Raw genomic sequence first — 14,596 nt, forward strand, 5'->3', positions numbered from 1 at the left:
ATATTCAGGATAAACAACCTGGTATTTAATAACAAGTTAGGTACTTTAACTATGGTGAAGTCTAATTCTTTCACTGTCAAGATTTGTCTAGGTGTGGGGCATTGTTAGATAGCTCCCTTCCGCATTAGCATATCTATTTATGTGGTGTTTTCTTTGTTCAGTTCTTGTTTAGACATACATGTTGTTGGACTATATAGGTGTCTTATTTCTAGAAGACATAATCTTCCAACAGATTTCTTGGTTTTCTTACTGCCTATTCTTTCCTGATGTTCCTTGAGCCTTAGATGCAGGAGTTGTTTTGTAGATTTATGAATTGTTTTCTGTTGTCAATGGTTGTCTGCTTTTTGATCACTTTCAGTTTTTTGTAATGGTCTTAATTTGTTGCAAAGAAAACCTTCCTTGATGAGTTATAAAAGCTATTACTATTTATGGGTACAAGGATAAGTGTACTATTGTTTGTTTCACTTCCTTGGAATGGCAATTCAAATAGAACTTTGTGTCACTCTGAAAGCTAATCCTTAGAGGTAGGTTTTTATATGAAATCCTGATCTATCATTCCATGAATTGTGTCTGTAGTGTATGGGGTCTTCAGCAATATTCACTTAATCTCAACTTCTGGTTAGAAACAAAGGGCTACAGCAATATCCTATGTAGATTTTTGAGTCTATTGGATACACTTGACCAACAATTCAAAATGGGTTTTCGCATGCCTTATACTGGCATTTTTGTTAGATAGTCTCTGACTCTTAAGGGAAGCATTGTCAGCACAAATGGGATACCATATATGTATGTGCATACTTACACTTAGGCTTAAATGTATTATGTGTGAGATATTTTTAATTGGAGGTTCCCTATGCCTAAAAAGACATATAGTCCAATTTTTCAGAATTATTGTTATATCAATTCCCTGATTATATATAATTTGAATATAACTAATAATTTTTAACAAATGATGAATGTGAGACATTTTGAGCTTACTTGTGTTTAATATATTAAAAGGCTAGAAAATCAGTATATTCCATTTTCCATAATTTCCTTCTTTATTGGAAACTGATTATTTTATTAGCTATAAAGCAAAGGATAACAAGTCTATAGTCCAAAACCCCAGGGAAGCTAAGTAACAGGGAGAACCCTAAGAGTAACATATATAGATCCCTCTGGAAAGGGGAAATAGACAAGATCTCCTGAGAAAATTGAGAGCATGGGGGTAGAGGGCAGAAGAGGAGGGGAAGCAGAGAAGGGGGGCAGGGAGGAGAACTTGAGAAAATAGGATGGGCAAGATGAGGGAAGGACAGAGCCAGAAAGCAAGGAAAGTGATATCTTCATGGAGGGAGCCATTATGGTGATATTAAGAAACCTGCCACTAGAGAAATTCACAAAATAAATAAGGATGACTCCAGCTAAGATCCTATGCAATAGTGAAGATTGTGCCTAAACTGACCTTGGTCTCTAGTCAGATTGTTGACTATCCTAAATGTTGTCATAGAACCTTCATTGAGCAACTGATGAAAGGAGGTGTAGAGGTCCTTAGTGGAGCATGAGGTTGAGCTTCCAAAGGCCAAAGAGTGGGAGGAGTGAGAATACGAGCAAAGAGGTCAAGACTAATGTTGGGGATACTCACTGAAACAACTTAAGTGAGTTAATAGGAGCTTACATTGGATTTACCCCACTCCAGCCTTACAGAAAGTGAACCAGCATAGGACCAAACTAGGTCCTCTGAATGTGGATGACAGTTGTATTGCTGGGGAAGATTGTGGGATCACTGCCAGTGAGACCAGGGTTTATCTGCACTGCTTGTACTGGATATTTGGATCCTATTCTCTTTGGAGGGATACCTTGATCAGCCTAGGTATAGTGGGGAGGGCGTTGGTCCTGCCTGGAAGCAATGTGCTAGACTTCATTGTCTCCCCATGGAAAGGCTTACCCTCTCTGAGAATTGAATGGGAGGTGGAATGGGGGAAAATAGAGGCAGTGAGGGGAGGGAAGGGAGTGGGTATGTATAATTAAAAAGATAGTTTTATAAAAAATAAAAAAATATATATAAAAAAGAAAGAAAATGTTTTGAATGTCACCACAGCCTCACTAGGGCAAGCATCCTACAAGTGTCTGTCTACTTGAGGCTGATTTGTAGAATGCAGGGCTATGGAATTTGTTCCAAAGAAAAATCAGATAAAGATATCTTGCTGCCCTAAAGAACTTACAGAAGAACCTTTAGTTGGAGATGGAAAAAATGATTTTTTTTGTTTGATGATAACTCTTGATGGCAAATAATAAAATTACACAATTTTTCATGAATGTCACAAAAATACAAACTAAAAAACCTCCTTAAAATATTTTCTCATACAATATATATTTATTACAGTATCCTCTACCTCTACTCCTCCAAGTTTCTTTCCACCTACACTTCTGTCTGGATCCACTCCCTTTCTGTCTCCCATTAGAGAAGAACAGTTTTCTAAACAATAACAACAAAACATAAAAAATAAAATATAATAAGAAAAAACAATAACCGTCACATCAAATTTGGATACAACTAACAAATAGAAGGAAAAGAACCCAAGAGAAGACACAAGACTCAGAAACCTCCCTCTTTCACACATTCAGGTTTCCCATAAAAATGCTAAGTTTGCAGTCACATAACATTGTACAGAGTAGCTGGTGCAGTCCTGTGAAGGTCATATGCTAGTTGCTTCAGTCTCTTCAGATTTGCTTGGCTTATTGAGAGGGCCTTGTTCTCCTGGTATCCTCCATCCCCTCTGGAATTTATACCTTTCTCTGCTTCCTCTTCCATTAGATTCCCTAAACTCTGAAAAGAGGCATTTGATGATGATATCCCATTTAGAATTGAGTGTTCCAATGTTTCTTACTTTCTTTGTTTAATGACTGACTGTGGGCATATTTGTTCCCGTCTGCTGAAGGAGAAAGTCTCTCTGACAGTAAACATGTTTTCTCTGGTTTCTTCGTGCCATCTTTCTTCTATCTTTACATGCATCTCAGCACAAGATGGGTAGTGAAGTAACCCTCAAACATATTCTCCTGATGATGGCCCTTAATTGTTTATATTATTTTTCTGTCTTTTTATTTCATCTTTAAAATGTCACTGAGGTCTGAGAAACGGCTTAGTAGTTAATATCATTTGCCATAAAAGTTAACAATCTGAGTTTGATCCCTGTGACCTGACCTACTTGGTAGAAAAAGACATCTCACTTCCTTTTGTTTATTTAGAGAATACTTTATTAGTTTTTGTAATCAAACCCACATAAATAATACCTGGCATATTTAATACAGTGCATTATCTCTGTACAAATGGAAAAAAGTTCAAAATTTTTAGAACAATATGGCTGTTAATTCCTGTACAATACCACCTCAACATGGTAAATTTGAATACTTTTTTTCCAAAGTTAACAGCACAGCTGAAGTTTCCAAAAATAATAGCAATGTGCCAATAATAGCAGTATGTTATGCATTAATAGCAGCAACAGCTTTTTCAGGCTCTGAAGTCATTTGAACAAAATTGTAGAGACATCCAGCACACTCCATTAAAAAAAATAGTAGGAAACAAAATCCCTGGAAACAATACAGTTCTGTTACTTTTGTGGTACCTGGGACCATTTTTCTTTTAAATTAACTTTTCAATCATCATCTGGAAAGTAAACATTCTGGACGACATCATTAAAAACAGCCCTGATAAAGCACAGTCACTACTATGTATCTTAAAGTGGGTACAAGCTATTTTACTTTCACAGAGGTGTGATACAGTACTATCTTACATCTACAATACTAGAAGATATGATTTAAAAGGTGTTATTTGAGACTTGATTCTACTTTTCCATCAGAGGGCCTAAATGATGGTATGACAAAGATCTGGAAAGAAATACACTCTTAGGATTTTCTTTCTTTAGTGACACAGTTCTAAGGATTCACTCCTTCCATGAACGTCATCTAGACACCATTATTTAAAAAATGAATACCTCTAAAACAAAACCGTATAACCACTGGGTTCAAATGACCTAGTGGAGACAAGTCTTTATCAAATCTGTTATGTTTGAATGGTGAGACCATCAAAGAAAGAGATGCCAAGTAGTGCTTCAGAACTTCGGAGCACAATCAAAACACAGCATCATCTTAAAGAGAAGCAGCAGCCAAAGGTTTCTCATTTAAATATACTCAAAGATGATAACATCAACATTTGATCATCTGTTCTGTCATCCAGGGGAAGGGGAGATTAGTTACTACTGTACTTTATTGCGTTCAACCAAATCACCATGTTACAAAACTAACATCTTCCATAATAAAAAATAAGGCTCCTCTATTCAGCACCAGTTAGTATAATTTTACTCTCAAGCCTAGAAATGCCCACAGATACCCCAAAGAACAGAAGGGAGCAATAGAATCATGACTGATATATCAATGGGACCACCAAGTACCCAACTGAGCCACTCTGCGGTATCGTTTTCCTTCTATTTGTAGTGTTTCATTTAATCATAAAGCTGCCCAAGTCTAAACTGTGTGCACATACTTGTACATAAACTGACTGAAGATGTGTATCAACCAAGCAAATGTTACATAGTATGTACAAGCCTGTAAGCTTCATCTTAACTGCTGTAGCAGCTCTATCAGTGTAAAATGTTCTATGCCCCTTTTGCATCTTCAAGCTGTATACAGGATAATGTAACAGGCCATTTTATACCCGTGGCTGCTGGCATTGCTTGACTACATTTTCCCTGTCCACCCATCGCCAATGATCCACAATAATTCAATGTTTTCAATAGGCTTGGAGGCTGTGGTGGGTACAGAGGATGACTTTTCTTTTGCTTTTTCCTGACAGGCACCAGGAGGGTCAGTCAGGGAGGTTTACCTTTTGGGTTTTGCCTCCTGTTTACTCCTTTGCTGTTCAGAGAAGAACCGTTGTGTGGACTGAGGAACCTCTGCTCTGTACTTTGCCAACACATAGGACCAAATGTCTTCTGGCTCAGTCTTCTTCCTGCAGCTCAGTTCTGGGCTGCAAATTGTGCAGGAAATGGTTGTGTCCTTTTCACTGTGGCGGGGACTGACTGGAACTGCTTCTGATCTGTGTGACTATGGGACTGACCACCCACCCCCAGCATTCTTGTATCGCTTCCCAATCTTTCTTTCCAGAGTTCTCTTATTTATTTTCTCTGCCTCACATCCCTGCCTATCCTTTCTCCTGTCTAGCTATTGACTGTTTTTTTTTTTTTTTTTGGATTTTTTGAGACAGGGTTTCTCCGTAGCTTTTGATTCCTGTCCTGGAACTAGCTCTTGTAGACCAGGCTGGCCTCGAACTCACAGAGATCCGCCTGCCTCTGCCTCCCGAGTGCTGGGATTAAAGGCATGTGCCACCACCGCCCGACTGTTAAGATCTTTATTAGACCAATCATGTGTTTAGATAGGCAGAGTAACACACTTTCACAGAGTTAAACAGACGCAACAAAGAATGCAACCCATCTTTGCATCACAAAATAATTGTAACACAGCAAAAACAAATGTATCACATATTTAACTAATACTTCACAACAGGAAAGTTTTAAAAATATACAACAGCATGAATGTTAAAATAGAATACATATATACAATTCTTTAAATGATATAATACAGCAAACTATCGAATTTTATTTTATTCTATTGTTTTTTTCATTTAAACACTGCTTGGCCCATTAGCTCTAGTCTCTTACTGGCTAACTCTCATATCTTGCTTTAACCCATATCTAATAATCTGAGTAACACCACAAGGTGGTTTCTTATTAGGAAGATTCTAGTGTACGTCCATCTTGGGCTGGAGCTTCATCACGTCTGACCCAGAGAGGAGAGGCAAGGTGATTGCCTCACTTCCTCCTAGCATTCTGTTCTGTTTACTCCACCCACCTAATTTTTTGCCCTATCAGGCCAACCAGTTTTCTTTATTGATTAACCAATGAAGCAACAGATTGACAAATGACCTTCCCACATCATTTCCCCTTTTTCTGTTTAAACAAAAAGGAAAGGATTTCACTTTAACATAGTAAAATTGCATATAACAAAACAGTTATCAAGTAAGAATTACAGTTACAATATTTATATATATTTTATCTTTTATCATAACAAAGGAAAATAACTATAACTATCTATTCTACAACTCCATCAAAGACTCCAGAAGGATATAATATTACCTAAGTAAATGAGAAGTAAGCAACTTACAAAACTCTAGAAATCTCAGAGACATCTCGCTGCCTGGACAGTCACCCAAAGTTCCTCTGTACCATTGGGGCATCCGTCTTCAAATAGAAATATATATATATATATACAATTTTAAAAATTATATAATTGATGTGGGAGTGAATTCTTTCTATCTGTTGCTTTCATTGGTTAATTAATAAAGAAAACTGCATGGCCTGATAGGGCAGAATTTAGATAGGAGGAGTAGACTGAACAGAATGCTTCGAAGAAGGGAAGTGAGTCAGATGCTATGGAGCCAGCCGCCAGGTCAGACATGCTGAATCTTTCCTGGTAAGCCACCACCTTGTGGTGCTATACACATTAATAGAAATGGGTTAATTAAGATGTGAGAATTAGCAAATAAGAGGCTGGAACTAATGGACCAGGCAAAGTTCAAAAGAATACACTTTGTGTGTTGTTATTTCAGGTGTAAAGCTAACCATGTGGGAGCCGGGCGGGAGGAAAAGTAGACCGGCCCACAGCTACTCACTACATATAATACAGTAAACTATTGAATTTTATGCTTTAAAATAGTTACTTTTATATGTATTATACCTTAATAAATCTGTTTATTATAAAGATAAACTTCTTAACTATGTAGAAATTAGGAAATACCCCCTAAAATGAGGAGTCTGAAATGGTTGCTCACTAGGATCCCAACAAAGTCTGATGGGTTCCAGGGTCTGAAATCAAGTTTCATCTGCCAGGTGTCCTCTCTGTGCTGTGCAGGCTTTACAGCAATATTTTACTTGCACTTTTTGAGATTAATGGATTTCAGCCTTTATCTCATTTTAAGAAAGAAAAAAATTCCCTTAATAGAGCTGGACAAGCTCATACTATTTTTCTTCCTTTAGTCTCTTTTCAGTCACCTAAGTTTGTATATCCTAATAACTACTTTTTTTCAACCTGGTGCTGTATCACATTACCTGTGAGACATCCAGACATAGTTCAGATTCCTGGAGGTTCTGTGAGTCAAATATATATATATATATATATATATATATATATATATATATATATATTTGCTCTTTAATTTTTTTATTTTACTGCTTAATATTAAAATATTAATTTTGAATCTGACAAAATCATACGTCTCATTTCTCTGAGTTTTTTTTTTTATTGAGAAAAAGAAAAAAAAGTTTCTGCCTCCTCCCAGCCTCCCATTTCCCTCCCCCTCCTCCCACCCTTCTCCCCCTCTCCCCACTCCTATCCTCCTCCCTCTCCAGTCCAAAGAGCAGTCAGGGTTCCCTGCTCTGTGGAAAGTCCAAGGTCTTCCCCCTCTGTCCATGTCTAGGAAGGTGAACTTCCAAACTGGCTAGGCTCCCACAAAGCCAGAACATGAAGTAGGATCAAAACCCCGTGCCATTGTCCTTGGCTTCTCATATGTGTAAACTATGTAATTGATAAATGTAACTAATTATAAGATGTTATACCTGCTTTACACTTTGGAACAACTTTAGATATATATGAAATAGTTGGAGAGAGCACAAAGAATTTCTGCATGCTCTTCCTATGTCTACAAAGGACTAGAGTTCCCAAATGCTTACGTTGAGTCATATTTACTTTGCCATTCTCTGCCCTTGTCTTTTCCTGAGCACTACCCTAACTGGATTCAGGGGTTATTAATGACAATAAAGAAGAGGATGCAAAGATGGAAGGAAAATGAGTTAGAAATTAAGTGGTTTGGAGGGAAGTAGTTATTTGGCCTTAGCAATACTTTTATAAAAATTAACAGAACTTATCAAGTTTAAAATATTATATGACAAAGAATTTTGATATATAACAAGACAAAGGAAAGAAAGGAAATAATTTCGTATAAAATTTGGGTTTTGGACTTACCTTTCATGCTATTTATAAATTGCTATTTAATATTCAAAGAATGTTTTAAAAAGATAAGGACTTGAAAAATCAAAGAAGATATTAGTAAGCATCTATCAAAATAATTAAAATAAATAACAATGACAATGCTGAATATTTCAAAGGATAGAAAACTAAAAGTTTTTGAAATTCTCATTTGTCACAGAGAGGAGTCTAAAGAACAATTGGAAGAAAATTTGCTAGTTTTTTTTACAGTGTTAAACTATGTTTTATTTCACTCTATCTGCTCCTCCATTTTCATTCTTGACTGATATGAAAGCAAATGGGTTATTGTTGACAAGTTTTTATTCACTCTCCCAGTGTTCTTCATTCAATGTAGTTACCTGTCAATTCTCTCTTTCTGATCTCCATGGTGATACACAGAACTTTTGACAGTGACTAAAGAAGTTTCATTGACTACCAGTGAAACATCTGAGTGATGGAGAGGAGATATAGACATGGAATACAAAGTGGCCATGCACGTTGTTATTCTTTTTTACACAGGGCAATAGCACCACACTAAAAATGTATTTTATTCAAACTTCATGTATCTGAACAAGACTGTGAAAAAGGATGAAACAACTAACACTCATCACTGGTAGTTATTGTATCTATTACAGTTCTAGTACATCATGTGTGTCATCTGTTTATCAAAACCACAAGGAGATACCTATTTAATTTTATTTAATTTTTTATTATTTATTTCAGAATATAACCCAACAGACTTTCATAAGGAAGAACACTACCATTTGTCCATAACTCAAGCCCTGTTGAACTGAGTCTATTTTATAGGCTTACATAAGAATATGCAGATATAATTATATAGAAGCAAGTCTCAGAGAAGCCTAGAACTTCATAGCGAGGGAGTGGAGAGGAGTGAGTATAAACTCAGCCTGATTTGGGAGACTGTTCCTCTCCTTTTAACGCTTTTGTAGTACTTTTCTACACACTGTTAAACCATAGATCAAATGTGCATTATTGCAAAAAGAGATGACCAGAGAAAAGCTACAGATGGCAGTCAGCACATCCCTGGACACTCTTCTTGTAGAGTTGTACAAAGCACATGTACTGCCTTTGTGGGAGCCTAGTCTGTTTGGATGCTCACCTACCTAGACCTGGATGGAGGGGCGAGGACCTTGGACTTCACACAGGGCAGGGAACCCTGACTGCTCTTTGGGCTGGAGAGGGAGGGGGAGGAGAAGTAGAGCGGATGGAGGAGAGAAATGGGAGGAGGTGGAAATTTTTAATAATAATAATAACAATATTAAAACAAAACAAAACAAAAAAGAAAGAAGAAAGATAAAGAGGAATGCTCACAATTCTGTCAAAGCAATTAGGGGCCTCTAGTGGAAGATCATAAACTGAGGAGAACTTTGAATCTCAAAAGGTTCAATGTTAGTTCTCTGGCACAGAACGCAAGCACAAATTCACTAATTAACACTCTCAAGGCACAAATCCAGCAGGGAGGAAATCAAAAAAATGAGAATAACAATCCGTGATTTTAATGAATTTTCTCATTTGAGTGAGGTAATGCTTTAGAGACATACATAAGATTGCATTTTATTTTATGTATGTGAAAACAAATTTGTGAAGAAGTTCTCAAGCAAAAATTTCTGGTTACTGCTCTAGGAGTTCGTCTACACATTTTTGCTAATGTCTATAACTTTATTTATTATTGGGTACCTGGAACACTCAGTAAAGAAAGAAAACAAGGAAGGCTCTAAGAGCTCCAAAAGGAAAGAGGGCTCCAGGTGAATGAAGGTAAACACAAAATCATATTTGTATTGATTATATACCTTGAATTGCAAAAGTATATAAGTTTGGAATAATGCATGAAAGTTCTTTTTTTTAAAGTCTTTTTTTTAATTTATTTATTTATTAAGGATTTCTGCCTCCTCCCCGCAACCGCTTCCCATTTCCCTCCCCCTCCCCCGATCTTATGTATTGCTCTTTTACAGTTTTAGCTTTAACTAAAGACTAAGGAAAAAGAAAGAAATACATTAAAAATTAGAGTGTTTGCATGCTTTCTGGACAGACACATGCATTATGGGTATAATAAACATCAAATTGGATCTCTTCAGAAGTCAATATGAATAGTTGAGGGTCTTGTTATGTTTTCCCTTAATCCAAGTTTATAAACCAATAATTTCAGTTTATCCCTCTGGAGTCAAATACTAAATACATGGTAGTGTCACATTCTATTCTTACAGATGCCACCCATGAAGCAAATGGCTACAGAAAATGACTCCTCAGTGTCTGAGTTTATTCTTATGGGACTAACAGACCAACCCGAGCTCCAGTTGCCCCTGTTTTTCCTGTTCTTGGTGAATTATACAGCCATAGTGGTGGGTAATTTGAGCTTGATGAGTCTTATCTTCCTGAATTCACATCTTCACACCCCCATGTATTTTTTTCTTTTCAATCTGTCCTTTATTGATTTTTGTTATTCATTTGTTTTTACCCCCAAAATGCTAGTGAGTTTTATTTTGGAGAAGAATATCATTCCTTTTACAGGTTGCATGACTCAGCTGTTTTTCTTCTGCTTTTTTGTCAACTCTGAAAGTTATGTGCTGACAGTCATGGCCTATGATCGTTATGTGGCCATCTGTAAGCCTTTACTGTACAAGGTTATCATGTTGCCTAGGGTCTGTTGTCTGTTGATGTTCGGTTCATATTTGATAGGATTTTCTAGTGCCATGATACTCACAGGCTTAATGATTAAGCTTAACTTTTGTAAAAACAACATCATTAATCATTACATGTGTGACATCTTCCCTGTTCTTCGGATCTCCTGCAGTAACACTTATGTCAATGAACTTGTGAGTACTGCTGTGGTGGGCACAGCTATCATTTTGTGTAGCCTCATTATCTTAGTCTCATACGCTTTGATCCTTTTCAATATCATTCATATGTCATCAGGTAAGGGTTGGTCCAAAGCCTTAGGCACTTGTGGCTCTCACATCATAACTGTTAGTCTCTTCTATGGATCTGGGCTGCTTGCTTATGTCAAGCCATCATCTGCTGAGACTGTGGGCCAGGAAAAATTTTTCTCAGTGTTTTATACATTTTTGGTGCCCATGCTGAATCCTCTCATTTACAGTCTCCGGAACAAAGAAGTCAAAGATGCTGTGAAAAAAACCTTGAAGAGAATCACAAGTTAATTAAGCCAGTGGCAATTCTTATAGCTCTGTCCCCACTGTTTTTCTGTATGTTTTCCATTATGTGTCTTCCATTCTTTTCCCTTGCATTCCTATGTCTACGGCATCAACATAAATTATTCTACCCATCTTTTGTTTTTCCTTCTCAACATGAATTGTAAATCTTTGTGTGTCTGTTTTGGGTCTTAATCCACTTATACTCAAGCTGCTGTTTATTATCTATGGAAGACTAATACCCTGTTTGGCTGTACAATCCCACCTATGCATTATTTGTAATAAATTTCTCACTTTGGAAACCATTTTTAGAAGTATTTTTGATTTGACAATATATCACCTATAGATGTACTTTTAAAATGTAAAGATGGCAAAAATCGTGGTTGTGGCAACACTGCCAAAGTATCAAGAATTTTTCAGTATCTTTTTTAGCATGTTTTTCATTTTGGCTTTTGGCTTCTGGCTCTAAACCTGTGATGAAAGTACATAATTTAATGGAGTAAGGTTTTTTTTATAGCTATTTAAGTATGCATTAGGCTTACATCTCTGCATGCTATGTCAAATCCATCAGTTCTTATATTAAAACATATATATTTGTTATGAATTTCACTGAAATTGTTGCTTTCTTTTCCCTGAATCTGCAACTATGTCTAGGACACCATTCTTAAGAACCTTTTGTTCTCTTGACTACAGAAGAAAGAACAAATGGTCATGGTAATGTTTAATCATTTTCCCTATTGCCTCAACTGGATGCTATGCTTTAAAAAATAAAAATAAAAATGAGGAGACAACTTACTCATTAAAAACCTGCCTGGCCAGCACTCGGGAGGTAGAGACAGGCGGATCTCTGTGAGTTCGAGGCCAGCCTGGTCTACAAGAGCTAGTTCCAGGACAGGAACCAAAAGCTACGGAGTAACCCTTTCTCGAAAAACAAAAACAAAAAAAAAATAAATAAAATAAAAAATAAAAACCTGCCTGGCTTAAGGCTTTAGAATATAGTCAATGCAAGCTGTTCTTTCTGATTTCAACTCCAAAGAGCAAATGAAACCTTTACTTCTCATTTCTGTCTCTCTGCACCTCTCAATACATCTTTTATATAAATGAATAAATGACTGTATGACTTTGGTAAGGTCATACAATGAATGAAGCAGAGCATAATTTGCTAACAGTTATGTATCTTATGAAGAGATTTATGAGTGTTGGGATAGAGGAGATGTTTAAGCGGGTAAAGGCATGAGCAGTTCTTACAGAAGACCTAGATTTGGTTCTCAGCTCCCACAAGATAGCTCATAACTGTTTGTAACAACAGTTTGAGCTGGCCCAATGCTCTCTTTGGCCATTTGCAAGTTCACAATTGAGCCTGCCACTATTTATCGCTGTTCACAGAATTCACAAAACACATGGATTCAGCTCAAACAACTTAATCATTCGCAATAGAGAGCATGAACTTCTCTTTTCTTTTCTAAAACCTCAGAGTCAGTTTGAAGGAAACTGAAGGACGTTGCACAGTGCTGTATATGTCATAGATGTTACCTAGGCACCCTCAGTGTGTGGGATTATTTTAAATGCACCTCAAATTTTCAACCATCAGAAATTTCCTCATTTTCCCCCTAATTAACCAAACAAATCCATTCTTTGTCTGGGAGTGCACTATCTCCATTTTATCAAGATTATCTCATTCTTGGAAAGTTATCTCAGAATAAAGTTGTTAAATCTTCATCATGAGATATATTGAATTGAACAATTACTTTCCAATGATAACCAAACCACATAAAAATAATGTAGGCTTCTGATTCAGAATTTATTTTTGTTCAATACTCTTCATTCATACTTCATTTTGTTTCCTTGTAAGGTTAGCTAAAATGTGGGCTAGGGTGGTAAAAAAGCTTCATAATACAATAAAAACTAATGCATTAAAGATTACCATTTTCATTCTTAAAATGTCTCTGCCTCGACTGATGTTTTTGTATTCTACCTTATATAAATATAATATTTGTTGCTAAAAAACTTTTATTTAGTTTTAGCACTTCCCAATAGAGAATATTTTTTATACTTTTTATTCATTCATCTATGCAAAAATAAACATAAAAATTCATAAACACACACATACATGCACAAACACATTGGAACACAGTCTGAAAAGAGAGTAGTGTAATGGGAATTCTGAATGCTTATGAGAAAACTCAAAAAAAAAAAAAAACAAGAGTCTTGTGACCACAATTTCTTCAGTAACACAGAATTTTCTTGGAATGTGCTTTTGTGCTTGTCCCAGGTATAGTGGATAGGAGTGAGTTTACTTTAGCTACTGTTATTCATATGCCTCTATTGAAAAAACATGGTTTTGTCATGTGTAGTTTTTCCTTGTTTTTGAATACCCTATTAACATGATTCTTTTTAACCTTCAATATAAATTGCCTGATGCTCTGTAAAAATAGTTGGTTATTACATGTGAATTTTGTCTGTCTAATTTTTAGGCTCTACTCTCTCATGTTTGCATTGCCAGCTAGAACAGTAAACAAACACACGTGCACACACACACACACACACACACACACACACACATAACTTGGTGTCACACGCACATCATTTAAGAATTAAGTAAAGCAGGCAGAAGGATCATAATTTTAAGGTAACCATGGCACACATAGTGAATTCCAGGCCTGGCTGGATGATACAGATATATCTTATTTCAGAAGCAAAGCAATGTGAACAGCAACAAACAAACAAAATCAAAGATAAAACAACAGAAAGAAAATGTGGGCAAGAACATTGCTAATAAAGCCGAAATGTAGAGTATGTTTGTAATCCTAGTACTACAAAGGGAGAGGTACAAGAATTTTGAATTTTCAGACTACCTGAGCTACAAGGTAAAATCATGTTTGAAACAGTAAATAAATAAATAAATACATAAATACATAAATAAATAAATAGCTTCAATCTGTTGCCTAAACACAACCATGATGCAGAGCTTAAGTACAGAAATAGGTACATATTTTGATTAGAAGTTAAGAATCTAGCCGGGCGGTGGTGGTGCAAGCCTTTAATCCCAGTACTCGGGAGGCAGAGGCAGGCGGCTCTCTGTGAGTTCGAGGCCAGCCTGGTCTACAAGAGCTAGTTCCAGGACAGGAACCAAAAAAAAAAAGCTACGGAGAAACCATGTCTTGAAAAATCAAAAAAAAAAAAAAAAAAAAGAAGAAGAAGTTAAGAATCTAGTTTAGTAGAGTATATTATGTAATCCAAGGAAACATCAGTCAAATAGTTGTGGAATTATTGTATTACTGGTTGTCTTTTTTATGGAAGCTCAGTATAACAGCACACATAATCTATAGCAAAGATAAACTTAATACATTTTCTTTTGCAAATGATTATTCTGC

At 36.3% G+C, this 14,596-nt stretch overlaps 1 protein-coding gene across 1 annotated transcript; it reads left to right on the forward strand.

Moving 5' to 3' along the window:
* The first annotated feature begins 10,280 nt into the window (after positions 1-10,280).
* Positions 10,281-11,231, forward strand: LOC121451806 (olfactory receptor 143-like). Its single transcript, XM_041657569.1, has one exon. It carries the CDS (start codon positions 10,281-10,283, stop codon positions 11,229-11,231), a length of 951 nt encoding a protein of 316 aa, XP_041513503.1.
* The last annotated feature ends 3,365 nt before the right edge of the window (positions 11,232-14,596 follow it).

The sequence above is a fragment of the Microtus oregoni genome, unplaced genomic scaffold (genome assembly GCF_018167655.1).
Source record: "Microtus oregoni isolate MIOR12 unplaced genomic scaffold, Mior012 000008F_ref0000371, whole genome shotgun sequence".
Taxonomy (NCBI): Eukaryota; Metazoa; Chordata; class Mammalia; order Rodentia; family Cricetidae; genus Microtus; species Microtus oregoni.

Bases quoted from the DNA above. Each gene is read 5' to 3' on its own strand.
- LOC121451806 (XM_041657569.1), top strand. From the start codon at position 10,281: ATGCCACCCATGAAGCAAATGGCTACAGAAAATGACTCCTCAGTGTCT.